We start from the raw sequence: 27,500 nt of genomic DNA on the forward strand, positions 1-27,500 counted from the left end.
TTAGTCGTGAATTATCTCCGGACTCTGACAGACGTTCCTTGTAACTCTCTTTTATTTCCACCCCGCGCTAATCAGCGGCGCTCATTACAAACGCTGATTAAACTGCAAATTACCCGGCAGCGGCCCCGTCCGCACTTACCAGCGCCTCGCTCAATATCAATTAAGCCGAGCAGCCCTTCTGCACTCTCCCAGCGCTTCCAAATGCTTGATAGTGCCACTTATTAGTTTGGAAAACTCGGAAAATACCAATAATCAACGGCCATGGAGCTAGGATGAAATACCCCAGGGGCGGTAACCAAATGCAGTCACTTTTCTATAGGCCACTTTTTTTTCTATTGCAACATTTTATTCCCAGATTGTATTTGCACATTTGATTGCGATTCGACCCATAATTGGCGAACCAGATCTCACCCCGCCACAACAGCACGGATATTTATTTTCTCCATTAATTAATTAACAGATGACAAATAAAAATATTAATAAATCATAGGAGTCCGACCATATTAAGCTAAATGTAACTGTTTCACCCAGCATGTGTTAACAAATCTTCTAACTGCTTGTGTGACCTTTAGCAACCCGAATGCAAAATGTTTTTGATCGTTTAGATGTCTAGAGGTGGTTTATATGTTTACTTAATAATTTGTGATCAGTTCAATTAATTATTTAGTAAGTTATTCAGTTGCACTAATCCCTTAATTAATTAATAAATAGGCCTCACTGCAACAAAATAATAAAAGTGTGAATAAGAAAATAATAAAAAAAATTCTGTCATTAACATTACGATTTTAAGTTAATAATTAATTGCAAAAATCATATATATTTTTTATATTTATGTAAAAATATTACTACGTCAAAAAGCCAACGTTCATTTTAATTTTACTTTAAATCTTTTACATTTTTGACCAAACCCATTATTTCATATGTTGTGACAATAAGGCTACAGGCTTTTGTGTTATGCCAAATTGGTAATCCATTTATATATAGTGTTGTTTCTGTGCTAATGGTTTAAATATCGACAGGCTCCCTTTTCTATATGCAACATAGCAAAGTTATAAAGGTATTCGAAGATCAAAAATTACATTTCAATAATGTATTTGCTCAATACATTGTTATTAGCAAGTTACCGTGAAGACTCCTCTGAAATTGAAATATATTTCATTGATAACGCAAATCAATATAAGATGCCCAGAAATACAATTGTGCCATGGTGCATTTATGTATAAGTTCAAGCCCTGGCTTCAGAGCTTAAGGTCACAGTAGTAGTTAGTTATACAATAAAGGCTACATATCCTGCATGGATTAACCATAATGATTCAAAGTAACCTGCAATCGTAAAATGTATATTTTACGTAGATCTTTTTTTGGCTATTATAATCAAAATAAGCAAGACATACGGGGAACTATTATAATAGTATTCAAATGCACAGGGTACACAAAAGGATAAACTTGGTGTTAAGCTGTGTGTCTTTATGGTAACAATTTAGTAAGAGAGGAAAAAACCACAAAGCACACATTCACACACACACACACACACACACACACACACACACACACACACACACACACACACACAGAACAAAGACACAATATTTGTCTAATTGGTGTTGGTGCAAGATTGCTGAGCGAGAGAAACGTGTGAGAAATGCTTGCTAACCTGCCTAAGAGAAACATGTTAATAACATACTAGTATTGTTGCTAACGTGCCTGCTTTCATTGGTTGTTGAAGACCTTAGAGGATAACTTCACTTCAACAAAAAAAAAAGAAATATAAAAAAAAAAGAAAAAAATAGGGTTTTCTTTCTTTGGTAATTCCTTTATTTACATGCCTAAATTATAGTGTATTCTTTACTTGTAAAATCAAGAATCAAACATGGAAAAGATCCACAAAATTGGCTACATCCCAATAATCCAGTCGCATAATCTATCTAAATTTCCTCTTGCATCTCGCTTTGGCAAAGCACTAGATCATATGAAACCAGATATAGCCAGCTGCGGGGCCAACTGGTAGCATGTTCACATGTTCACATGTTCAGCATGTTAAAATAGCAAATGGCATACAAAATTTATATATTTTTGGTCACTTTGGCTCTCAGATTATGTCGTTTTAACATTACTTCCATTCCTATTCTTGACGTTATCAAATAAAAGGCAATCTGAATAGGCTTCATGTGAGAATTCAGATACAGGCTATACTTACTCCAACCAAGGGGAAGATTCTGGCTATTTACACTGTCTGCCGGGACATTCATTTTCGATAAAATTGAATAAAATAGCATCGGATAAATGTAAGAGATAAGTTAGATTCAAAATGATCAATTCATATTTGACCACCGCTATGGGATCGCGTTGGATTTGGAAATCACGTCTTAACCACGTCAGCTAAAATGAAGATAACAGCATCTATCGTTTTATATATAGCTATGCTAAATTTAAAATAACCAATAGCCTATTGTTTGTTGCATTTATGAAATGTTTGCGTGTAGGATGTGTCGTTTATTTTAGGTGACAAAATATTAACAGTATCATTTTGATCTCCAACATAAGACGTATTATTATTAATATTGTTATTATTATTATTATTATTATTATTATTATTATAATTATAATTATAATTATTATTCTTTTTTTAATGCAAAGCTACATGGAGCCACTGCAGAGGGTTGGAAGAGCTGCGGGTTTCTGACCACTGGTTTGGACTGAAGACGCAGTAAAGAAATTAGGGAGCGTGACTCAGTCCACACGCATGCGCACTGCTAGCAAGGCGCAGTACCCATACACATAACTCTCCAGCATCACTCACTCCTTTACAGCGCAGCAAGGCTACCCAAAACACTAAGAAATGGCAGACCCAAGAATACGACAGGTGAAGATAAAGACCGGTGTTGTGAAACGGTAAGCACGTTGTTCGATGCTTGAAATGGGAAAGATGCAGAGCTTCGTACAGAGACAGTAGCGTGGTAGCTTAGCTCTGAGAGCTACATATGACAACATAGCTCGGCTAGCATTACAAGCAGTTCTCGTCATCTTAGCATGTATCAAGCACTGGTAACTCAAGCAACCTGCCATTCCCTATATCAATTAGTTTAATGTATAGCAGGATTTCCTTTCGCATTTAATGTCGTTATGGTATTTCAAAATATAGCCAAAGTTAGCTTGCTAGTAGTACCTCGTACATGGGTGAGGTATTTGATGCTAGCTAGCTACGCTTCCTTCTTTTATTGAGAAATCAACTACGGACCCATTGACAAATACATGTAACAAAGGTTCAAATATATAAACCATAGATATAGTTTGTATTAAAGACCTGTCTTGTTTCACAAATGTTATAAATCCATCCTTTCGTTGTTGGTGTTGTGAAGTCATGTTCCTGTCACGTGTCTTGGCCATAGTCCAAAATGATCAGAAAAACATTCCAATTGAATGGATAAATTTGCACCTTTATGCAAACATCTTTTACATCACCATTACATGTGTGATTGTAACTTTGAAACAGAAATTTGAATTGGTAACACATTGGCAATCAGCTGCACATATTCATATAGCAATGTGAGTGTTGTTCAGGCCTAGTAATAATGATGCACCGTCAACTGTGACAGATGATATAACTATTAAGTTGCAGTAAGATGCAGTAATTATAATAGCCTTTGAAGACAAGCAGATTATTTTCAGTTTGGTTGAAACTACATCTACACAAGTGCATGCAATGCATTCCGCTATGGTGCAAATTACTCTGAAACCTGATGAAGGAGGTCACAGCCAGTTGCAAGAGCAAGGGCCACCTTTCTTATCATGCAAAATATTCAAAAGCTTTACATTTCTATTAACATAATGTGCTCCCTTGAAAAACATCACATTAATATTGTCCTACTGCCAATGGACCTTTTCTACTGTGCTATATTGATTGGGATTGGATTGCAAACCGTTGCCTGTAGTGGGTCGGTAATGGCAAATAGTTGATCTGTTCATGGAATTGGTAGTGGATTAGGGCTACCACTTTTTTTCATATCAATTCCTATAAATGGCAATTTTTCATCCAAAAAATGAATTGATGCGTATGATTACCCAAATACTTTCCCACAGACTGTCCCTTTCCATCACTGTACAATCAACACTCCCGTTTTCTCAATCGCTAATCCAATGGAAAAACAAAGGTTGCATTCTAATAATATACATATTCATCAGCTATCATTGTTGAATGAGGACAAATATACCTTATTTTAGTGTAGATGACTCTTATAGGGAAACTATCACAACATGGGCTGGGCAGTAACAACAAAGGTGAAGGAGTGTGACCATCGGGAAGAGTTTAGAATCGGCGGGAGAGACCAAGTTAATTTGCAATACACAAGGGTAAAGTATACATGTCTGCATGGCTACGAGACAGTTAATGGGATCTACAAAACATAGATCTGAGTAGATTGGCCTCAGTATCAGACTTCTTGGCTACAGTATATGCAACTATCTCAGGGCTTAAATTTCATTTTTTGATGAACAATGAAGATGTGAATAAGAGAGGAGAATTCATTTGATCAATTAAAATATCGATATCTGGGGCAATATTTTCTGTCGAACTCTTCAGGAAGAAAGCATAAAAATACAAAAGAATTTGTGAAAAAGAGAAAAAAATGTATAATGTTATAGAATCGATAATATATCGCTATTTGGCAGCAGTGAATAGATTCTCGTATTTAGGGGCGCCCCAAAACACTAGGGGCGCGTAGTGTTTTGGGTAGAGTTTTACTCCTGTTTTTGCTAAATAAAGGTCTTATTTCAGTAACAGTGATCAAATGGCATGGGTTTCTATCTTGACATCTTATAAGACATATGACATGTGCCCTTTCTTCTTATCAGAAGAAAGGGCACGCGACTGTGGCATCCGATCACAGATGTGGGCGTATATGGGCATATGGTCCCCATTTATACAGTAGGAAAAAGGGGTTCATTAAGATGCTGCAAAAGATAGATCATATATTTAGGTATTTTTAGTTTGTTAAGGTTTGAAACAAATTCTCCATTAGTTTGAAACCAACAATAAAAAAAAATGGGGCCAAATCGCCCGGCCCTAATTTCAATGTATCTTGGGCATCCTGGATTGTGTGTAAACCTCTTCTACCCAGATGCACTCATCCCTTTTAGAGTTCTTATCCAACAAATAGGTTCTCCGGTGTTTCTTCCTGTCCTGACTGGAGGCCCTGCCGTCGGTGTAAAATACGTGTCATCGCCAATGTTGACATGCTTATCATCATTTCACACCCCTTCAAAACTGCAGTCTCTCCCTGTCCTGCCGCCTGCTGGCTCCCTGCATGTCTCAGGTGCCCCCCCCCAGCCCTCCTCCGTTCAGCGGGGCTCTCTTATGCCGGGCCCTTCCTCCTCCTCGCGGTGCCTCTCTGCACATTGCACTCAGTGGGACCCTGCCCAGGCAGGCGGACGCTCTTAATAAAATGACAACAGTAATTTGCCTTTGTCATTGCGGTCCTGGGCTCGGAGATGCGCTGCGGCTCAAAGATACAGTTCCTCGGAGGAAGGCGGCCGACGAATGTCTGGGCTCTAATTCCCTTTTTTTCATTTTCCAGAGAGCTGCCTTTTCCATTAAGCCCGGGGTGGCAGGTCCATTTAAAACCAGCCCGGACCACCCACCCGACGTTCTCCACCGAGCTGTAGTCTGGGAGAAATAAGAAATTAACATCAGGGTTGGCTCGTGGTGGTGGGGGGTGGACATTTTGTTATTAGACTGTCCTTCAGTTTTATTCAAATGATTCCCACCTTCCTCCTTCTCCATCTCATCGTCCCCCCTTCCCCCGCCCCACCCTGCACTCCATGCTGTGACTTTCCAGAAGAGTGGCATCCCTCATTCCAGCATGGGGAGATGGGAAGACACACTGCTCCTGCATATGCGCCCAGTTTCAGGGCGATCTTGAGGGGAAAAGTATTAAAAGGAGTGGTAATTGATAGTAAAATATGCCCGTGGCAGGGCGATGGGTCCCAGTAATGTGACTGATTAATGGAGGAGCACTCACATGCACAGGACTGATTCTTATGAGAAATTATTTTTGCTTTGTCATTCTGATGAGCAAGCGCAGCCGGAATAATACTATTAGTTGTGAATCATTATCAATAGGGATTTTTTCAAACTCCATTATGCCAATGAAGGTCGGAATCTATTTAATGTGTTTAGTTCCATTTGGCCCCTAATTGATAATCAAAATGTATCAATGTACTCTAGCCTTAATTTTCACTAACAATCAAGGAAAAGTGGGCCATTTACCACCTGACTTGGTCCAAATTAGGGCCTAAATTGATGATCAATTAATCTCTACAAAAAGACCTGTGTGTGTGTGTGGTTGGGTATGGGGGAGAGGTGTGTGTGCGTGTTGATGGATAGAGTATGACCCTCCTGCTCGTGCCCACAGCTGAACTAAAGGTACTGAAGAACCGGCTACAAGTTATCCAGGGTACATGATTTTGTGTTTCCACTAACCAAAGCCTTCTTTCTACTAACGAGGGTTGAGCTATTCATATATTTATGAACTGAATATGGAATCACATTGGACAGAATGTACACATAAAGTTGCTTTTCGGACTTGATAGCTTATTATCTTCTGTCCACATCCTTGTTCATTCAACGAAAGAACAAAAGAGCTGTTTGTAACGGTGAGTTCCACAGGCAGACGTCTAGTGCTGTCTAAATGACTGTGCGTCCGCATCACTGCCCTACGCAGTGCAGTGTACCACCATGAAGAGGAATGATGGGGTGGTGGAGCTGTATATCTGGCCCGCCTACAGGTGATGATCTGACTCCGTCCTCACTCTGACACATGTTGGGGGGGGTGGGGAATCAGGATGGATGGCCCACCCTATGAAAGGTGACCATCACAGCCCCCCCCCCCCTTTTTGGTTCAGCTTTTATTGCTTGTCTGAGAGACGGGACGTGTATGTTTTATGTGTCATGTGACAATGTAACACCGGGGCGCCGCCAGCGGGACGTTGTCTAATTTGCGTCCTGTTTGTGCAGGTTGGCCAAGGAGGAGGTCATGTACATAAAAGAGGTCAAGCAGCAGGAAGAGAAGATTGAACGCCTCAAGGTGGAAGATAAGGACTTGTGTCCTCATGTCCTCAGTAAACAGGTACATGGGTGTTGGGGCTGGTATGAACGGGATTTGGTAATGCATGTCATTATGTTTAAGATTTATATCTATGGCCGTCAAACGATTTTAAGAAACAAAAAATAATTTATCAAATTACACTTATTGTGTGAATATATATATATATATATATATATATATACAGTGGGGCAAAAAAGTATTTAGTCAGCCACCAATTGTGCAAGTTCTCCCACTTAAAAAGATGAGAGGCCTGTCATTTTCATCATAGGTGTACCTCAGCTATGAGAGACAAAATGAAAAAAAAATAATCTAGAAAATCACATTGTCTGATTTTTAAAGAATTTATTTGCAAATTATGGTGGAAAATAAGTATTTGGTCAATAACAAAAGGTCATCTCAATACTTTGTTACATGCCCTTTGTTGGCAATGACAGGTCAAACGTTTTCTGTAAGTCTTTACAAGGTTTTCACACACTGCTGCTGGTATTTTGGCCCATTCCTCCATGCAGATCTCCTCTAGAGCAGTGATGTTTTTGGGCCTTCGCTGGGCAACACGGACTTTCAACTCCCTCCATAGATTTTCTATGGGGTTGAGATCTGGAGACTGGCTAGGCCACTCCAAGACCTTGAAATGCTTCTTACGAAGCCACTCCTTCATTGTCCGGGCGGTGTGTTTGGGGTCATTGTCATGCTGAAAGACCCAGCCACGTTTCATCTTCAGTGCCCTTGCTGATGGAAGGAGGTTTTCACTCAAAATCTCACGATACATGGCCCCATTCATTCTTTCCGTCACACGGATCAGATGTCCTGGTCCCTTGGCAGAAAAACAGCCCCAAAGCATGATGTTTCCACCCCCATGCTTCAATCTAGGTATGGTGTTCTTTGGATGCAACTCAGCATTCTTTCTCCTCCAAACACGACGAGTTGAGTTTTTACCAAAAAGTTCTATTTTGGTTTCATCTGACCATATGACATTCTCCCAATCCTGTTCTGGATCATCCAAATGCTCTCTAGCAAACTTCAAACGGGCCCGGACATGCACTGGCTTTAGCAGGGGGACACGTCTGGCACTGCAGGATTTGAGTCCCTGGCGGCGTAGTGTGTTAGTGATGGTAGCCTTTGTTACTTTGGTCCCAGCTCTCTGGAGGTCATTCACTAGGTCCCCCCGTGTGGTTCTGGGTTTTTTGTTCACCGTTCTTGTGATCATTTTGACCCCACAGGGTGAGATCTTGCGTGGAGCCCCAGATCGAGGGAGATTATCAGTGGTCTTGTATGTATTCCATTTCCTAATAATTGCTCCCACAGTTGATTTCTTCACACCAAGCTGCATACCTATTGCAGATTCAGACTTCCCAGCCTGGTGCAGGTCTAAAATTGTGTTTCTGGTGTCCTTTGACAGCTCTTTGGTCTTGGCCATAGTGGAGTTTGGAGTGTGACTGTTTGAGGTTGTGGACAGGTGTCTTTTATACTGATAAGGAGTTCAAACAGGTGCCATTAATACAGGTAACATGTGGAGGACAGAGGATCCTCTTAAAGAAGAAGTTACAGGTCTGTGACAGCCAGAAATCTTGCTGGTTTGTAGGTGACCAAATACTTATTTTCCACCATTTGCAAATAAATTCTTAAAAAATCAGACAATGTGATTTTCTGGATTTTTTTTTTCATTTTGTCTCTCATAGCTGAGGTATACCTATGATGAAAATTACAGGCCTCTCTCGTCTTTTTAAGTGGGAGAACTTGCACAATTGGTGGCTGACTAAATACTTTTTTGCCCCACTGTATGTATGTATGTGTGTGTGTGTGTATGTGTGTATGTGTGTGTGTGTGTGTGTGTGTGTTTTATTTATGCAGAACATCACGTATATTCCAATACAGGAATGAACAGAGATAACAAGGTGTATTAAAACTAGCATGCAATGCGTTGTTCATGAACAATTACCTCCACCTGGGTCCTTGAGGGGCTTAGCCACCTGTTGGCCGTGACTAGCCGTCTCCTCAGCTCCGGGGCATTAGCGTTGCTAGGCTTGATCTGCCATACCTCTTGCTAAATTTGGTGAGAGTGTTGACGATGATTCAGTACATGGAATGATGGAAAGGAAGATTCTTCACTTCAGCTTTAATGTTTTCTGCCATCTTATCCTTGACTCCCCGGTTCCTTGCCACCGCAATCAAATCACTGGCATCTGTGCCGTGGCTATCCTCCGTCTTCCTCACGTTGGCGAGAACTAGGTCGGTTTCCATCCCTTATCAATGAGGTGTGCTGTAACCCTTAAATTGCTATGGTTACTCCCTGAGGATCGTGGACCCAGTCAGTGCAACAAGCTCAGCTTGTGCCAATATCAACTCCTTTAACTTTTCTTCAGAGTCGTACAAGCTGTGGATTTAGTTGGCGATATTTCTTCTTGAGGGTTGGATGTAGATGGGGTCGGTGGACGCAGTTTGGATCGCATCCCATCAAGCCCTTGTCTTCCACTGCAGCTGTGGTCTGCAGTGCACAGCTATCCATTTTGCAACCAAATGAGTTTGTTATTGACATGTCTATGTTGTTCTTGCGACAGGCTGAATTCCTTTAGCGTTGTTTGTCAAAGTGTTGTAATGCTGCATGAACTGTTTGCAGGAGTGCCAACTGTTTCACCCTCCAGGGTGTGTTTGGCGCTGATGTGATATTTCAAACTCGATGTGGATCGAGGAAAAGTGAATTTGTTTTTTGCAATAAATGCCAAGCACTGCTTGTTTGTTGCTGGTTGCACCTCCTGTTGTCTCCTCCCGTTGAGAGGCCAAGAAGAGCTCCTCGGTGTCTACTGTGCTAACCGCCTTCCCCCTCATGGAGGGTGGGACCTCAGGAATTTTTGCAGACCAGGAGACTATTCTGCAAAACTCCTAAACACGCGAGTCAATATGGGATCTATGTGTTAATAGGACATGCCTAACATAAGTATCGTATGTTTATGCTGGTAAAAGTGTCATGTATTTTGACTTAATTGGCTTAAAAATATGCTTTAATTGGCGTAAAATTATTAGATTATTATTATTATTACTAGATTGTAAAACTGTTGTAGAACTGAGATCATCACTTGTGTTAACTGGGCTTAGATATTTGTAAATTTCATGACTGAGCAGAAATCTTCCTGGAAGATTCTGTACCTCTTTGTGAACCACGGTGGGTCCACAATAATAATGTGAGACTTTGGCTTGGGTGTCATCGGTAATCATCTTGACGTCATTAAATGATGCAACTTTTGGGAATTGCGCACACAAGCTGGTAATTGAAGGCCTCCTGATAGTCCGTTGGCCCATTGCGTTCTCCTCATTCATGAACACTCTGGCGTGTCTCTCTTCCCCTCGCCTGCAGCAGGCGGGTCAGTCCGTCAACAGGTGTATGATAAAGCTTGTCATACTGTTTGCATTAACAAGTACAACTACACAGTACATATAATAACATAGCACAATTTGGTTGAATTATGGATAATTTTCATCTTGTGGTTCAGCGGGTGCCATTCAGGATGGTGAGGTGCTGAGCAGGCGTGCCAGGTGGACTGAGGCGGGGCCGGTTGGACTGAGGCGGGGATAGGTGAATTAAGAACCATGTTGTTGGTTCAGCATTAGAACCGTGTTGTTGGTTCAGCATTAGGGCTGGGTAAAAAAAAATCGATTTTGGATCGATTTCATTTAAATTTTGCATATTCGATTCATAGGGCATGAGATCTAGGGCTGGGTATTGCCAGGTACCTCACAATTCAATTAAATTAGGTTCTTTAGTTATTGATTAGATTAGATTTCGATTTGATATTGATCCAATTGCTTCAATATCGATTCAATAATACGTGCAGATGACAAAAATACTTATATATTATTTAGAATTAAGCATTTCAAAATGAATATGCCATTTCATTGTGCTTTAACTAGTAAAAAGGGAATACGCCATTGTATAGTATTGTTCCTGAGCTAAACCTGCAGCATAAAAGTAATAATCATAACATGGACAAATGTAAAAGGACATGTGCATTTAGGCATACTCGCTTCTAGATTACAATGACTTGAGTATGCTCTTTAAAAAAAAAAAACTTATGGAATAATCGATTTCAAAAAAATTCTGAATCGAGAACAAATAAATTGCAGTGCATTGTTGAATCGATATTATTACCCAGCACTAATGAAATTGTTTTTTTATTTTTTTTTACCATTATTATTATTATTATTATTATTGTAGCACTTTAATAAACAATGCCTAAATGCAATTTGCAGTGATGGAATGTTGTAGTTCAAGTACACTTTCACGCAAATCCTTTCTAATTTCAAAATTGCGTGACAGTTTTATTTACAGCTCAAGTTTAAACTGTCCAATTTACAAGTTTGCACTTAAAACCTGTAAAAAATAAAGTGTTTGTATTTTGGAACACAGTTGAGCCTTTTTCATTATTTAAGAGCAGATTGAATCGAACCGAAACGTGATTAATCGATTCAGAACCTTATGAATGATCGAAAAGGAATCGATTTAGGAAATTGGCCAAGATACCCAGCCCTATTCAGCATCAGAACCGTGTTGTTGGTTCAGCATCAGAACAGTGTTGTTGGTTCAGCATCAGAACAGTGTTGGTGGTTCAGCATCAGAACCGTGTTGTTGGTTCAGCATCAGAACCGTGTTGGTGGTTCAGCATCAGAACCGTGTTGTTGGTTCAGCATCAGAACAGTGTTGTTGGTTCAGCATCAGAACAGTGTTGTTGGTTCAGCATCAGAACAGTGTTGGTGGTTCAGCATCAGAACCGTGTTGTTGGTTCAGCATCAGAACAGTGTTGTTGGTTCAGCATCAGAACCATGTTGGTGGTTCAGCATCAGAACAGTGTTGTTGGTTCAGCATCAGAACCGTGTTGTTGGTTCAGCATCAGAACAGTGTTGTTGGTTCAGCATCAGAACCGTGTTGGTGGTTCAGCATCAGAACAGTGTTGTTGGTTCAGCATCAGAACCGTGTTGGTGGTTCAGCATCAGAACAGTGTTGTTGGTTCAGCATCAGAACAGTGTTGGTGGTTCAGGTTTTGTGATCGGAGCGATGCTGGGCTCTGAGCAATACCTCCATTGCATCTTTTATACTGCAGCCTGCTGCCCCCGCTGGGGGAATTTGCAGCGAGAGGGGGACGGGATAAAGTGCAGTGAAATAACATTGTGATGCCCCTTCACATGTCATCTGGAAGAGTGCGTCGGAACTACTGACACTGGAATCCTGTGGTTGAAATACTTCACAATACTTCTATAGTTTCACTTCAGAGCCATGCTTGCGTGACATGTTATACAAATATATGGTAATGGTTGAAATATGGAACTGGCTTAAAGTAGGGATTTATTTAATGCAGATCGCAGCTGTTCATGGTAACTGCCAGGACTGTCAGCTAGGGGTTGGGGAGATAATTGATCCGTGTAAGTCTTCTTTGATACCAAGTAGATTCACAAATTCCAATTTTTTTTTTTTCCTTTTTGTGTCAGGTTTATATTATTGCAATCAGTTGCTATATCCTCTCAAATATGAAAACGACAATTTTATACTCGCTTTACTCTGCTGTCATCCCATCATTTGCCACACCGCCTTTCTTAATGCAGAGTGGACTGGATCTGAACATTAGCACTCTGATTTAATGAATCCATTATCCATTTGTGATCTAAATGTGACCCAAGAATAGAATGGACCTGTGAGACCCCTACTAACATGGTTAACGTCTGTGCGTCCTCAGATGGAGGTCCTCCAGGAGGCCAAGATGATGGTCCCAGACTGTCACCGCCGTCTGGCCAAGGCCCACGCAGACCTGGTCCAGCTGATGGTAGGATCAACACCCAGAACACCACCCACCTGGCAGGACTTCTGGTTTAGTATAGGTCCTCATGATAGCACATCGCTCTCATCTTCATCTGTGATCCAGCAGTCCTACTACGTAACAGCAGAACTTCTGGTCCGGCAGTCCTACTGTGTTATAGCAGAACCTCTTATCCAGTAGTCCTACTAGGTTATAGTAGAACTCCTGGTCCAGCAGTCCTACTGTTTTACAGCCGAACTTCTGGTCCAGCAGTCCTACTGTTTTACAGCCGAACTTCTGGTCCAGCAGTCCTACTGTGTTATGGCAGAACCTCTGGTCCATTAGTCCTACTGTGTAACAGCAGAATATCTGGTCCAGTAGTCGGACTGTGTTATGGCTGAATTTCCTGGAAGAAAAGTAATTTGCACAAGTGGATGAAGCTTTCAGAAGGGATTTGAATATGTGTATAACTGCATTGGCTAGACTAGATGTCTTGATTTAAAACCTTTACAGAATTTTTTGGGGGGCTTTTCTAGTGATGGCCAAGTTTGTGTGTTCCAATTAAGCTCTTACGGAGCCCCGCCTCCATCAACAAGATTAGGTGAAACAAATATAAAGAGACTGAATATGAAACGGCCCGTTCACCCAGACTTGACCTAATTTGCAATCAGACCTAGGATATGACTGTTAAGTCTGAATAGGAGCCTACTTTGATGTAAGCATGCTGAAAAAAAGAGGGATCCTATCCTGTAGTTAGTTATATAATCTTCAGGCTATAGTTTCCTCTAAGATGTTCGTTTTAAAGAGGACTACAGGAAGATTATTTCTAGAGAAATATCCCCTGGATGGTTTGACTGTTGAATGGGTGCGTATTATTCATGAGAAGCCTTCTAGTGTGAAAACGGAATAAAGAACTGCAGGGTTAAAAGAAAATCAAAATGGATTAATGTGTTCATTAATATAATGAATAACAATCGTTGGCCCTGCATAGGTTATGATATTGCACATGTTCTTCTTTCTTGCATTATGGGCTGTATTCATGCATATTTGCATTGAAAAGTCTTCTCTTCATGCAGTCATTTCTTATTATTTTCAATGTATTGAATGTGTTTTGCTTGAATAAGGTGACTTTAGCTGCGCAGCGAGGCCTGATTCTGATGACGAGCAAGGTTGGATTGAGAGGAATATGTGATAGATCCATTAGACTCATCGACTTCTGGATTTGAAGGAGCTGACTAATGTGCCAGAGCAGCTTCATATCAGCTATTGACCTAGAATCAGTTACAGTACACGCTCCCTGCTTAATCCACTCAACCTCCTCTGTATCCATTCAAATCTCATCGTGGAGAGGAGTTTATTGAATGAAAGTAAAGTTGATGGTTTTCTCGCATTGTGCATGTGATGTTTTCGAAATTGTAAAGTATTGCATTTTTTTTGGTCCTTTTTACTATTTCCCAGTATCTTCAAACCAGAAAAAAACCCACGTTTATGTGTGTGGGTTGTGCTCTCTGTTTCTGCAGGAAACGCTGGAGGACTTGGCGGAATCAGAGGAGTACATAGAGGCCAGGAGCATATTGGACTCAGTGAAGCTTGAAGGATGATGTTCTTGCCGTGCGATGCACCACTAAAATATCCATTCCTTTCGTCAGGCCTTGTTTGGAAACACGGGAGCAATCAGAATCAGTCGGCCTCCTTGCAATTACCATTGTTTCTTACAACGACGTGCCACTCCATTTTCACATGTTTCACCTCTCTGTAGACAAACCCAAGCATCAAAATGAACGCGTTGTGTTGTGTTCAGTTGTGTTGCTTTCAAAATAAAAATTGTGATTTGCCTGCTTATGATATCGTATGTTTTTATATCAACGTGTTATTTTGTTTGAGCATTGCCTTATTGTCTGCTCAACCAGTTCTAACAAGCAGGTGGAATTATTTCACATTTATTTATAGTCATTGATATCTTGCAAAGTTTGGGGTATATGTTACACATTTCAATTATACTGAAAGGGGAATATTTCATTTGATAAATCAGTTTGCATCATTTTATCCTCTGCGCAGAACTGTTCTGCAATATTAATAATGAAAATGGATTGTCTGCCATGTTCCTGCATGCTTTAAGATCAGCATGTCAAAACCTGTATGAACAAAATACAAACTTTACCTACGGGGCTTCACGCGACGTCTTTCGTCAGAAATCAACTACATGTAGGCCTATTCTACAACGAATAGCGGTGCATCAAATTGCAAATATTATCTTGCAAACAAGTATTCAACAATGGGCATTATATTGGGAATGGGAGAAAAAAAAGAACCGAGCTAAAGTATTAGACTAACCGTCCAGACAAATTAGGGTTCCATTTGTCTTGCTCCTTATTGGACACATTTGGGTAAGGCCGGGATCACCCGAGTCTCATCAGCTCTAATGAGGCGCCGCGGCTCCGTGACGCCCAGCCGCTCCCTCTTGTTAAGAGAATCGCTCTTCAATGCTGATTATTTTATTTGCAGCCATAATTATATTTCTTTCGGATAAATCACGGTCTAATCGAGTCCTTGCAGGGCAGTGGTGATAATTAAGGCATGAGATGCGAACGGGGGTTCCTGCTGCAGCCTGCTGTGTGGTCGGAGCCGGCGGACGGACAGCTGATGGACGTCTGGCCCATCGCGCGCCTTCCTCCAGTGCGCCACTTCCCCTCTCCTCCTCTCAGCCTCGTGCTCAAACACAACAACTTATTACTTCTAATCCCCCGACTGTCACCAAATCACCCGCACCAAACAAGAATTGAATTTGTTAAACGTGCGATTGTGCAGATGGAAGATCGATTTTTTTCTCCATCTCCCTCCTTCCCTTTCTGCCTCTCTCCCTCCCTCTCCCCATCCCTCCCTTCATAGAAATCACTAATTGAGTGAATGCCGACGTCCAGTAGGGCGGACAGACTGCCGAGCGGACCCGAGAAGCAAAGAGGAGGGAAAGCACAAAACAAATCAGGGAATGTTATTTATCAAAACATGGTGAAAGAAACGAAGTGAAGAAGTAAAGGCTCCAAGTACCCGAGTGTGAATAAAGGCCATGCATGATGACCCCTCAGAACTGGGATTTTCAACTCACAAATAACATTGGCCTATGTAATTCATGTTTTTGTTTTGTTTTATGTTTTATCAAAAGTCACTCCTCCTCTCCAGGGCGCGTGACAATGTCTGCTTTCCCCTCAGATGCGCCGCATTACCTCGTATTGTGTTGGTTTGTTTGTCTGTTTGTGTTTCCATTACGTAGGAGATGGATGAGGGCGCAGAGAAACCTGTTGGGAGACAGAAGCCTCAAGTCTGGTCCCGGTTACCCTTACCCTAACGAGAGGCCTGTCAGCACACAGGGCCTCATCGAGTTACAATCACTGTCCATATGAATTAAGTATGTATGTTATCCGTTTTTTGGGGAAGCAAATGGAATATTATATATATATATATATATATATATATATATATATATATATATATATATATATATATATGTGTGTGTGTGTGTATATAATATTCCATATCCTCAATAAAGGGAACATTATAAAATAATTATAATTATAGAGTTATTAGGTAGATGCTGTTTTATGAGGCCTGATAATTGTTGTATATTAAATAGGTCTACTTCTGTAATAGAGAAAAGGTTGATTAGCCTATATCCTTTTCAAATAAAGTGCAGCCCAACAGTTCCTGCGATGTTTAGCCTTTATTAACTACAATTGACTTGAGTAGACTAAAGGCCATAAGGAAACGGAATTAACTTATTGCATATTATTGCAATTGTGTAACTTTCTGTATAATCGTACTTGCCAAGTAGCCCTGAAAAAAACTATAAGGTCCAAATATTGTGTCCTTTCAAATACATATTAAGGCTGTAAAACATGAGTATAATGGTCATATAATATTGAATTATGTCCCTTCATTTAAGGCTTCGCAACTCGCGGCACCTTTCTCTTTTTTCCCTGTTGTGTGTGTAACACCGTGTGAACCGGTATCAGACGGTTGTTTGTTCAGCTATAGAGCGCGCGGCGCTTGGGTCGTAAGCCCCCATCCATCACGCCGCGTCCCGCCGCTCTGAGCGGGGAGCGGGAGACCCACCCCGGAGACAGACACCGGGAGGATCGCTCTGGTTCCACCTCGCTTGAAGATCGGACTTCATTTTTATCGATAAAACACTGCAAACTAAGAAACAATCAAAAAAGCATTTACCAACTGGGATGTATAATTGCTGATTGAGTCGCAGACCAGCGAATATCTTGCTTCTCACATCACTGATCTTTCTTCCAACATTTGCCTTTTTAATACGAACCCCCCAGATCTCCAGCTCCGTTATATTTCCCGACCATGAATGGATCGGCCCATGGGTCTGCAACGGATCCGGGCGCGTGCAGACGAGGAGGGTCCGACCAGACCGCTGCACGTGCAGGTCGGCGACCATCAGAGGACGAGCAGGCCGCAGGTGGAGGGGATGGCATGAGAGAAAGGTCCCAAAAAACACGGAGCGGTTTTCGCTCGGACGACTCCTTTGTGCCACAAAGGTTCTATTCTTCTTCACTACGTAATAAAGCTGCCTTCGCCGAACCTCCTCACATCTGCCCGATGCAGTTTTTTATAGAGCTTGAATATATCTGGGGGGCTGGCGCGCGGAGAAAGGCTGCTAATAGAGGTATTGGTTTAATGAGGCGAAGCCTCCAATAGACGCAAAACGTTGATGCTGAATACGATCATTTCGATATATTTAGGAAAAATCGATACAATAAATCTGCTTAGACCCTTATGTATGCTAAAAAAATGTGTGGGTGTGGGGTTGAGGGGAGGGGGTTGAAGGGGGTCTGTACTTGCGTCAGGCTGTCAGTCCAGTTCGGGACCCTCTTGCATGTGTCCCTGTATATGAAAAAAACAAAACAGTAACGATTGAAGTTAACACGTCTAACCACCGACGAATTACATAAATGTGCCCACATATCATCCCTCCCCCCCCTTCCTACAGTCTGGCCCTGAACACGATACTAAACGACCCCCCTTGTATTTCACACTGATTGTAGCCTAATAATTAGCATTTAATAAAGGCTTATTGATTTGGCACTAATTGCATAAAAGCCTAATGGTGTTGAAAATGAGCCTAGTTAAAATATATAAACTTTCTTATACGGCTGGTTAGATAGAGATAGGGTTCACAGATGCAGAAGTGAACGGAAGATGCGACCCTGTGGCCTGTGGGACAGGGTTATACAAACAGCAGATAGACCTGACTGAAGGAAGAGATGTTGCGTAAAAATACCAAACAAAGCAGGATTTTTAACAAAATCTGAAAAAGTAATATTATGCTCCACAGAAGGATATAGGATCTAGTTCCCTGGTTCGGGGCCCGTCTGTCTCTGTCCCATACATTAGCTGTTTGCTCAGAAAGTGTGTTAGGCCTACTATAAGGCAGTCAAACAGCACGCACAATTAGACAAATATTGTGGTGATCAAACATTTCTTAAACGGGTCGAAGCTTCCGTAGATATTAAATCAGTGTTTCTTTATTGAATGTAATTTAGAGAATAAATCAAACCCAATTACTGGAATGAGGAGGAATGAACTTATGTGGCTGGATAGGTGTGTGTGTGTGTGTGTGTATGGGGGTCTAACACATTCTTGAGCTTCAATTCTGATTGGTCGTCGTTTGAAGAGGCTCACGGGTTCATTCCGTTGTTAAGCGCCTCCCCATTCCTCTAAAGTACATTATAATGCAACAAACCTCCCTTTTAACCACAACCGAATTTGCTTTCATTTAGGGCCATATATATCCCTTAAACAGGTTAAAGTCCTCGAGGTTTGTGGACTAGCATTCCGCCCTGGAGCGGTGCGCAATGCTGTCGCATGCCGACCTCCTGGACGCTCGGCTCGGTGAGTTATCGGCACCCAACTCCGGTCTTCAACTCTACTGTAAGCTACTGGAGGCTCTTCTCATCTCAATCAAAGCTCTGAAAATTGTCAATTTGTTTCTTATATTGTCCTAATGTGATTGAACTAATTTATTGGAAACGTAATTAGGCAATTTTATTACTGCGTAATTTCATTTACCACTTTTTTTCGTGATCGAAATGAATTAAGTCTTACGTTGGAAATTCGTATGTCTATCTTTAGTCTTGTTGGTGGTATGTGGGGAAATGTATTTAACTCTGCTCCTAATATGTTATATTTTAAATGTATCTTTGTGTAAAGCCTTTGCTCATGCTCTCTTTGTAGTTAAATGTGTGTACATGAAATTTTTAAATCGTCAATGTTTTCCTCACTAATATATATTTTTCCCTCAACAAACAGGTAGAGAATGTTCTGTGCACTTCTAACACGTCTAACCGAAGCTTTTGATTGGTCGCTCGTAGGGATGAAGGATGCCGCGGCGGAGCTGCTCGGACACAGGGACGCGTTGAAGTGCCGCCTCGGGGGAGGAGGGCCCGGGGACCCGGGGCACACAGCCGAGCTCGGCCCGGGCTCCGACGGCCATGTGGAAGGAGCGACCATGCTGCCGGGAGAGGACATCAACAACGGCGGCTCGACCGGTGGGTCCGCGGTGCAGGTGAACGCTAAAGGGGAGCAGGAGAAACAACAGCAGAACAACCCGAGCAGCGGAGGAGGAGGGCAGCAGAGCCAGAAACAGAAGCGCCACCGGACCCGCTTCACGCCGGCCCAGCTCAACGAACTAGAAAGGAGCTTCGCCAAGACGCACTACCCGGACATCTTTATGAGAGAGGAACTGGCGCTGCGGATCGGCCTCACGGAGTCCCGCGTGCAGGTATGGTCTTCAGCCTTTATGTTGTGGAGATCATTTACCACGAGATAGGACATGAAGCCTATTGTAGGCTTCTTGTAGCTTTTTTAATTAGTTTGGTCAAATTATTTTATTATTTTATTATAAAGTATTTTTTATCTTAATATTTATCTTTCTTCAAAATCCTAAAACTACAATTCAACGCGATATGAGGAAATGTATCTTATCTACTATCAAAATATTACGATCAATTATAAAATGTTCATAATATTATTTTGTATGAAATAGAATGAGGAAGTCCTACTATAAAATAATATATTTATTATATCTAACTAACAATGTAATCCATGAGGATGAAGAACCATAAATAGTATTTTGTTTTATTTAGTGTTAATCATTAACACCTCGGTTATAGCGTTTGAAACCACTGCATTAATTAACTAATAAACACGAAGATTCGTACAAAATATTACTCCTAAAATATCAGTGACATGTTTAAATGTGGCTGCATGTTTAAAGCAAAATCACCAAATAAATGAACGACCTTTCCTCCGCTGAGTGATGATGCAATACATTGCAACTATAGAATATACAGTAAAACTGTTACTGTAACATTTTAATCGCTAAATAGGCCAGCAGTGTGTTGCTTACATTAATAGGTTATTATAAGGATATGTGTGCGAGAAGTTTCACCAACATAAACCCCAGCAGGAAACGAACCATTGCTAAAATAGTATCCTTAATGAGAGTTCGCTTGGCTCATTCACATCTGAAACTATTTCCTCCATAATCATATTATTGCATGGGGGTCCATTTAATATCGATTTGCTATTTACATAAAATAAAAATTGGTGGAAATAACCATTAACATTTATGATGGGTACCTAAACGATGATTAAAAAGGTGTGTGTGTGTGTGTGTGTGTGTGCGTGTGTGTGTGTGTGTGTGTGTGTGTGAGCCAGTAGATGGGACCTATAGCTTTAGTGATAGCCCTGTCAGGGGACGTCTTAATGGAGGCCCGGGCGGGGACCCGCTCTGTCTCTAACAGGATGAGGAATCGCGTTTTCTTTACTCCTGAAGCGTCGTGTATTTCAGGAGGATTTCACGGCTGGGTTCCCGGCGGAACGGGAGATTGGCCTGTTCTTATTCCGACGCGCCGCTTTCTCAACCTAACCTTCACATAAATCATCAACCCTCGCTTACCACGAAATAGGCTATTATATTCCTATGGATTTTATACATAAAATAGGCCTGTGATTCCCAATGTCCTTTATTTCTTGACTGATCTATTGTGGCTCGTCCTTGAATCGCTACAATGCCATGACATAGATGAGGTTGAATTGGCCATTTCTAAACCAAATTATGCAGACATATTGCAGAATTGTGGGATTTATCAAATATGTCTAATTATTATAACGTCCAATTAGATTATAGGATTATGCAATTATAAATAAAACATCATTATAGATTTAGGTTGATGCAGTGTCCTAAAATGATTCCTTGCTCCAAGGACCGAGGCTTGTCTCCACTGACCCCCTGTCGCCCCCAAGGTCTGGTTCCAGAACCGCCGCGCCAAGTGGAAGAAGCGCAAGAAGACCACCAACGTGTTCCGCAGCCCGGGGACCCTGCTGCCGACCCACCACGGCCTGCAGCAGTTCCCCTCCGCCGCAGCAGCCGCGGCAGCGATGGGCGACAGTCTTTGCTCTTTCCACGCGAACGACACCCGCTGGGCCACGGCGGGGATGCCCGGCGTGTCCCAGCTGCAACTGCCGCCTTCGCTGGGCCGTCAGCAGGCCATGGCGCAATCGCTGTCGCAGTGTAGTCTGGGCGCCGGGCCGCCGCACAACTCCATGGGCCTCTCCAATATGTCGTCTAACGGCTCCGGGCTTCAGTCCCACCTATACCAACCCTCCTTTCCCGGCATGGTACCCGGGTCTCTTTCCGGACCAAACAACGTGAACGGCTCGCCTCAGCTCTGTAATTCCCCGGACAGTGACATGTGGAGAGGGACCAGCATCGCGTCGCTGCGACGCAAGGCCCTGGAGCATACAGTGTCCATGAGCTTCACCTAACACCTCCTCAGACCTCCTCACACCTCCTCAAACCACCTCACACCTCCTCATACCTCCTCTCGCCTCCTATCTCGACGACCTCGACCAAGACTACGGGGGTAACGGTCTGCTTTTTCCCCGCGTCCACTCTACAGCAATTTTTCGGCTCTTGTTTTAAAATCAATGATTCAACCTTCAGACGGCACACTGGAAGTCTATGTTGGATACTTGGTTCTCGTCACTTAACGCAGAGATACAGACCTGGAAATTATTTTGTACGGCCATCACAGACGAGATGAGAAGCTGTCGATATTAAGGACTCTCAACATTGTCCAACATGAAGGGGGGGGGGGGGGGGTATTTATTGTTTCGCATGTAGTATTACAACTGTTATTTATTTAACGAGGCCATATTTATATGTATTTATCTATTTTAATCTATTTATTTATTAATCTAGGCCTGTTTATTTTGCAATAGGGTCACATTTTGCTCGCAGGGCTTCAGAATGCCTGTTTTATGGTGAGCGATCATTTCTGATGCTGGGATATTTTGAAAAATCTTTTTGATAAGAAAACGAGGCCAGCTCACCTTCAGCATAGCATGCAGCCACAAGGCCACGGCATGCGCGTGCAAGTGCGGAGTTTAAGGGAGTCGAATGTTTTTTTTTGTGTGAAGAAAAAAAAAAAGAAATAATGAAAATGCCAATTAGCGTGAGCGAATAAAGCGGGAGAATGATTAGACATTAATCATCAATTATCCAAACGGAACTCACTGCATGTGCTGGCCAGGGGAACATAACAGGTTATAAATGATGGCATTATAAATTCTGATATTAAATTGACCTTATATCTGTTTCTAAAGGATGTTTGAGTAGCGGACTCTTGTTCCCATTTGGTCAGTTTGTAATAACCTATGTTCTAAATTATCGTCTGTGCTTATTGAATATACGTTTCTTAAATGTTTAAACAAATCATTTTGTTCAATGGACATGTTTATATGAATTACTGTAAATGAAATAAAAATCATTTTCATACGTCACAACACGGACACAACAGTTGTATTTCTTTCTGATGTAGAAAAACAACAAGGTCGAGAGCCAGAGACCACTCATCTGTGCGGAGGTTAGGATCTGTGATCATTTGCATCTTTAACCATCTTTACACGAACTGCACCGTTAAAACCAGTGGAACCGGATGGGAACTTCATTTAAAGCAAAAATCCGTTCGGTCAGCGCAGGAGTGGTCTTAAGTATCAGGGATCAATAGGCTTTCATTGTGTTTCAAACAGAAAAGTTAAGAAAACACACATTGTAGGTGACGTGAACATTGCTGTTGTATTTGCTGCCTAAACAAGTATTCTTCATCATCAGGATAGACAGGCGTAACAGAATTGATTAGACGTGTTAACCTTGAATTATTTTTGACTGTAAGATTATTATTATTCTTTTTAAGTGAGATAACTTCTTAGAAGGACAAATACAAATAAAAATAGGCAATACAATAAATGATTGATTTAAAACTTCAAGTGTCTTATAGATTGCATCATGTATTTTAGCCTTAATATTACATAGGCCTCCTTTAAAAGAGTACATGCTCACAGATGAGGTTTGCATTAACTTGATCATGATTATTGGATCAGCACACTTTGATCCAATCCTAAATTGCTCGTGATCGAAGTTCATTAAGTCCTGTCTTTACCACTTTGTGAGCCAAACAGAGGGTCGGTCTGTTAATTTGGTCCATGATACATACTGTGTTTGACTGAGGTGATTTGGTGGGAATTTGTTTTTAAAGGGTTAAGGCTTGGGGTTAGGAATACTCTGTTTGAAAGTTGACTGTGTGGCCCTGCCGTGGACTGAAGCCTCAGCACCAGGCAGGTGAACAGATGGAGGTCAGTCCACCTCATAGTGACCCAAACGTTTACAGAAGGATTTGACAATAGTGACAGTATGCCGGTAACCCATTGAGTTATCCTGTGTTGATTTAAAGATGTTAAATGTGTTTCATTTAGAAAGTAACCATCAGATAGGCCTGCAGGACTGGACAGGAACACACCAAATAAGCTCAGTTTAATTCCATTATTGAACCCCCTTTGGTTGAAACAAATCCACTGCCCTCAGAGAGGATGGTTCTTAAAGGACATGTTCAAGGCTTTGGCCTGTTGTGACAGAGCGATCTGGAGAAATCGACAGGTCGCCTTAGCATCCCTTAAAAGAGGAAAATACAACAGTGGGATAAAACTCATACACCTGTCTTCAAAACCACTCCAACAACAACAACAACCAAAATACATATGGAAATGTCCGTGACACTCACCACATCCGTAGGGCGGTTCTACAGACCTTCCTTCCAGATTGCAGACCGCCTCCGCTTTCTATCAATTTGCAGGGCGACGCGTATGGATGTGATTTGATTGGCTGCTGTAGCGGGCCCCTGATGGCCCCGGACTCCCAGGCTAGGCTCCCTCTCAACACTAGCAAGGACAAACATCTCAATTCCCCCGTTCAGCCGCACGTAATCACCTGGTTGACAGAAGGCTGACACTTTTAGAGCCTGTTCCAATACTATAACGATGGTCCATCATAACAGGAAATCACTTTCCTACGGGTTTCATTCACACATGCACCGTGCACCCACACGCTCGTTCACACACTCACACACATGTACGCACACACATGCAGGCAAATGCAAAACCACGCACTCACATGTACGCGCACAAACACACACACACGCACGCACACGCGCGCGCGCACACACACACACACACACACAAACACACACACACACACACACACACACACACACACACACACACACACACACACACACACACACACACACAAACACACACACACAAACGCACTCCGAGGTGTGAGTAAGTTTGACTGATTGGGTGCCTGCCCCTAAAGTGTGTTCATAATTTATTACGTTAAATAGAGCAAGGCAAACGGACAGAAATAGAAAATGGCGTCGCTCACAACGCTGACGATGTGAGAATGTCCATGTGGCCCATGGAGACCACGGACCCAAAAGGCCGCGAGCACAGCCGTTGGTCACACCGTCACATAAAACAACAGTAGGCTACATCGCGCTCAGCACCAAGAGGAAATCAAATATTAAACTGAATGGAATGGGTTTAAGCTATTTTTAGTTTGAACTAGTGTAGAGAGGTTCGACGAGGAATTATATAACTGTTTGACATAGTATTGTGATATTAATTAATATTCAGACCATGTCATTTAATTTAGATTCTTTTTCAGTTTTTCTTGTCATCAATATTTTGTGTTATGTGTTATATGCTAGTATGTATATAGTAAAAAAAAAGCTAGTAAAGTAAAGCTAGTATATGTAAATAAGTTATTGTATTATGCATGTTTTATAATATATATTCAGTGTGTGTGTGTGTATGTGTGTGTGTAACCTTGTAATCAGTTATGACTGTGATTGCAAAAAGACAGAGGAAAACAGGGCAGGGCACTGGGAAAATATTTTGCAGTCTGGCAGCCGATGTGAAATAATATTACATAAATGTAATAATTTGTTTCACTATCACGCAGGTTAATTAGTTTGTGGAAACGGGTAACCTATTTTTTATTGGGTAATTTGTCACACATTGACGAGCGAGCCAATCACTGACCCTGCTGTTGGCGGCATCATTTCTCCCACAATGCTGTGCAGCGAGTGTGTCGCAAAAAATGTGGGAGCCAGCCAATGTTTACCTCCTATTTATTTCACATAAATAAATGAAATCAGTCAATAAACCATCCAAGGGTGAATATGGCTCTCTCTTTCCGGGATTATGAATGAGAGCTCATTAATTCTCCTGTGTGTAGGTGTGTGAAAGAGTGCATGTGTGCGTGTGTGTGCGTGTGTGTGTGTGTGTGTGTGTGTGTGTTGTGTGTGTGTGTGCGTGCGTGTTTATGTATTTGTGCAGCTGTATGTGTGGGTCCATGTTTATAAAGAAAATGAGGGCAAAACGTATAATGCGGAAATTTTGCTTACACGTGTAAAGATGTGTTAAAGTATTTTTGTGAATTAAAACTTGTCTCGGAAAAAATAAATATATGAAATATGTGAAGGTATTCTACATTTTTGCATGGACAAAGGTGTGAATATCACAGTAACAACATTACACAGCTGAGGTGGATTTAGTAATCAATTGATGGTGATGCTGGTGTCTGGCACGAAAACTAGTGGAACAATATTATATTGTTGGAACCAAAATACATCAATACTCTCCCTGTGCAGTTTGAAGATTCTGCCCGGGGTCTATGTTATACCAACATCCTATTGTTATGTATACCAAGAATAGTAATATATTCATTTGTGTACATGCATGTTTAGATCAATCTGTCTAGATCACCCCCGATTAGATTAGATACATAAAAGATAATATAGAACATACAACTACAAATTATCTATCATATATATAATTAAAGTATTGGATAGTAAATGCAATACAAATTGACTATATGCATTGTATGGCTCTAGTACGGTGGTATGATGAGGTTGGCACCTAATCAGGACTTGTAGGCAACGGTAGCAGAGAACCAATCTAATAGGATTTGACAGGCAGAGTCTGGGAGGATCTCTGGCTGATTTTTGGTCCAGATGGCAATAGAAATCCCATTTGAAGATAACTTCAGAACCCCTCCCTCCCTCAAGCTGATGTCCTGGTAGGTCCTGGGCCGTCCGATTTCAGTCGGACAGACGGACAGCCCTCACAAATCCCTCATCAGTCATTGTTTAAAGAAAGGCTCCTCCATTTTATTACATGCTGATGAAGAGATTGAATTTTTGGTCTATTATCTATTCACATGAGAAGATGAGGAGAACATTAGAGGTTCACTGAGTCAGAGAGAAGGAAAGAGAGAGAGAGAGAGAGAGAGAGAGAGAGAGGGGGGGAGAGAGTCCCGGGTGAGAGAGAAACCAAGAGATAGAGAAAGAGAGAGAGAGAGAGAGATTGAGAGAGAGAGAGAGAGAGAGAGAGAGAGAGAGAGAGAGAGAGAGAGAGAGAGAGAGAGAGAGAGAGAGAGAGAGAGCGATTGAGACTGCTTGTTTGAAACCATCACAGAGAGAGGGGGAGATAGAACGCGAGAGAGAATGTGAGTAAAAGAGAGATATAGTGTGTGTGTGTGTGTGAACCAATGTGTGTCTGTTTTTAAATAGGCCAGCATCGATAATTAACCTGAGATGACTGAACCGACCGGCAAATTACAGTCAGGATCACGTGACCAATCAGAGTGACAGCTGCCGGGATGTAGTAATGCATGACTCCTGCTCCTGCCTGCTCTGGGGTATGTCAGCCTTCTACATGGCCTCCTCTCCTGAGAGCCTGTGGTCACATCCGCCCCGACCCAATAGTTTGGGTCTCCTGCTGTGAAGCTGTGACAGCATATAAACACCCTTAGTGAACCAATCAAACAATTTACCCAATCAAATACATGCAACGTAGTTCTAATATCCTGATTTATATTCCGTTTTATTTTGTGGTTGAAGGGCTGTTCCTCTGTATTGGACTGCTCAGCGCCTCTCCTGCAAGTGTCTAGTTCTACAGTTCAGTATAGTGTTGTTCAGTGTCATATAAGTGCTGACGTTTTTGACGTAACAAATAATCAAAACAGCGTAGCTTGAAAATCTTTTACTCAAGTCCCGCACACATAGTCGTCTCGGGTACCCACATTCTCTCTCTCTCTCTCTCTCTCTCTCTCTCTCTCTCTCTCTCTCTCTCTCTCTCTCTCTCTCTCTCTCTCTCTCTCTCTCTCTCTCTCTCTCTCTCTCTCTCTCTCTGCCCT

The 27,500-nt window shown here is 41.8% G+C and overlaps 2 protein-coding genes across 3 annotated transcripts; both read left to right on the forward strand.

The window, feature by feature from the left end:
• The first annotated feature begins 2,751 nt into the window (after positions 1 to 2,751).
• On the forward strand, positions 2,752 to 14,731 carry tbca (tubulin cofactor a). The gene is made up of 4 exons (XM_079734657.1): positions 2,752 to 2,892; positions 7,013 to 7,124; positions 12,827 to 12,913; positions 14,407 to 14,731. Exons 1-4 carry the CDS (start codon positions 2,840 to 2,842, stop codon positions 14,485 to 14,487), a joined length of 333 nt encoding a protein of 110 aa, XP_079590783.1. The 5' UTR covers positions 2,752 to 2,839; the 3' UTR covers positions 14,488 to 14,731.
• A 4,022-nt stretch (positions 14,732 to 18,753) lies between these two features.
• Positions 18,754 to 21,727, forward strand: otpa (orthopedia homeobox a; the record flags this gene model as incomplete). 2 transcript variants are annotated; one of them, XM_079734067.1, is made up of 3 exons in its annotated part: positions 18,754 to 18,829; positions 19,270 to 19,679; positions 21,206 to 21,727. In XM_079734067.1, the coding sequence occupies 3 exons, from the start codon at positions 18,754 to 18,756 to the stop codon at positions 21,725 to 21,727; spliced, it is 1,008 nt and encodes a 335-aa protein (XP_079590193.1). The 2 variants fall into 2 exon arrangements, with proteins under 2 accessions (XP_079590193.1, XP_079590194.1); XM_079734068.1 differs by having other exon boundaries at positions 18,754 to 18,790.
• Positions 21,728 to 27,500: the final 5,773 nt, after the last annotated feature.

Source organism: Pollachius pollachius (genome assembly GCF_949987615.1).
Source record: "Pollachius pollachius genome assembly, chromosome: 4".
Classification (NCBI taxonomy): domain Eukaryota; kingdom Metazoa; phylum Chordata; class Actinopteri; order Gadiformes; family Gadidae; genus Pollachius; species Pollachius pollachius.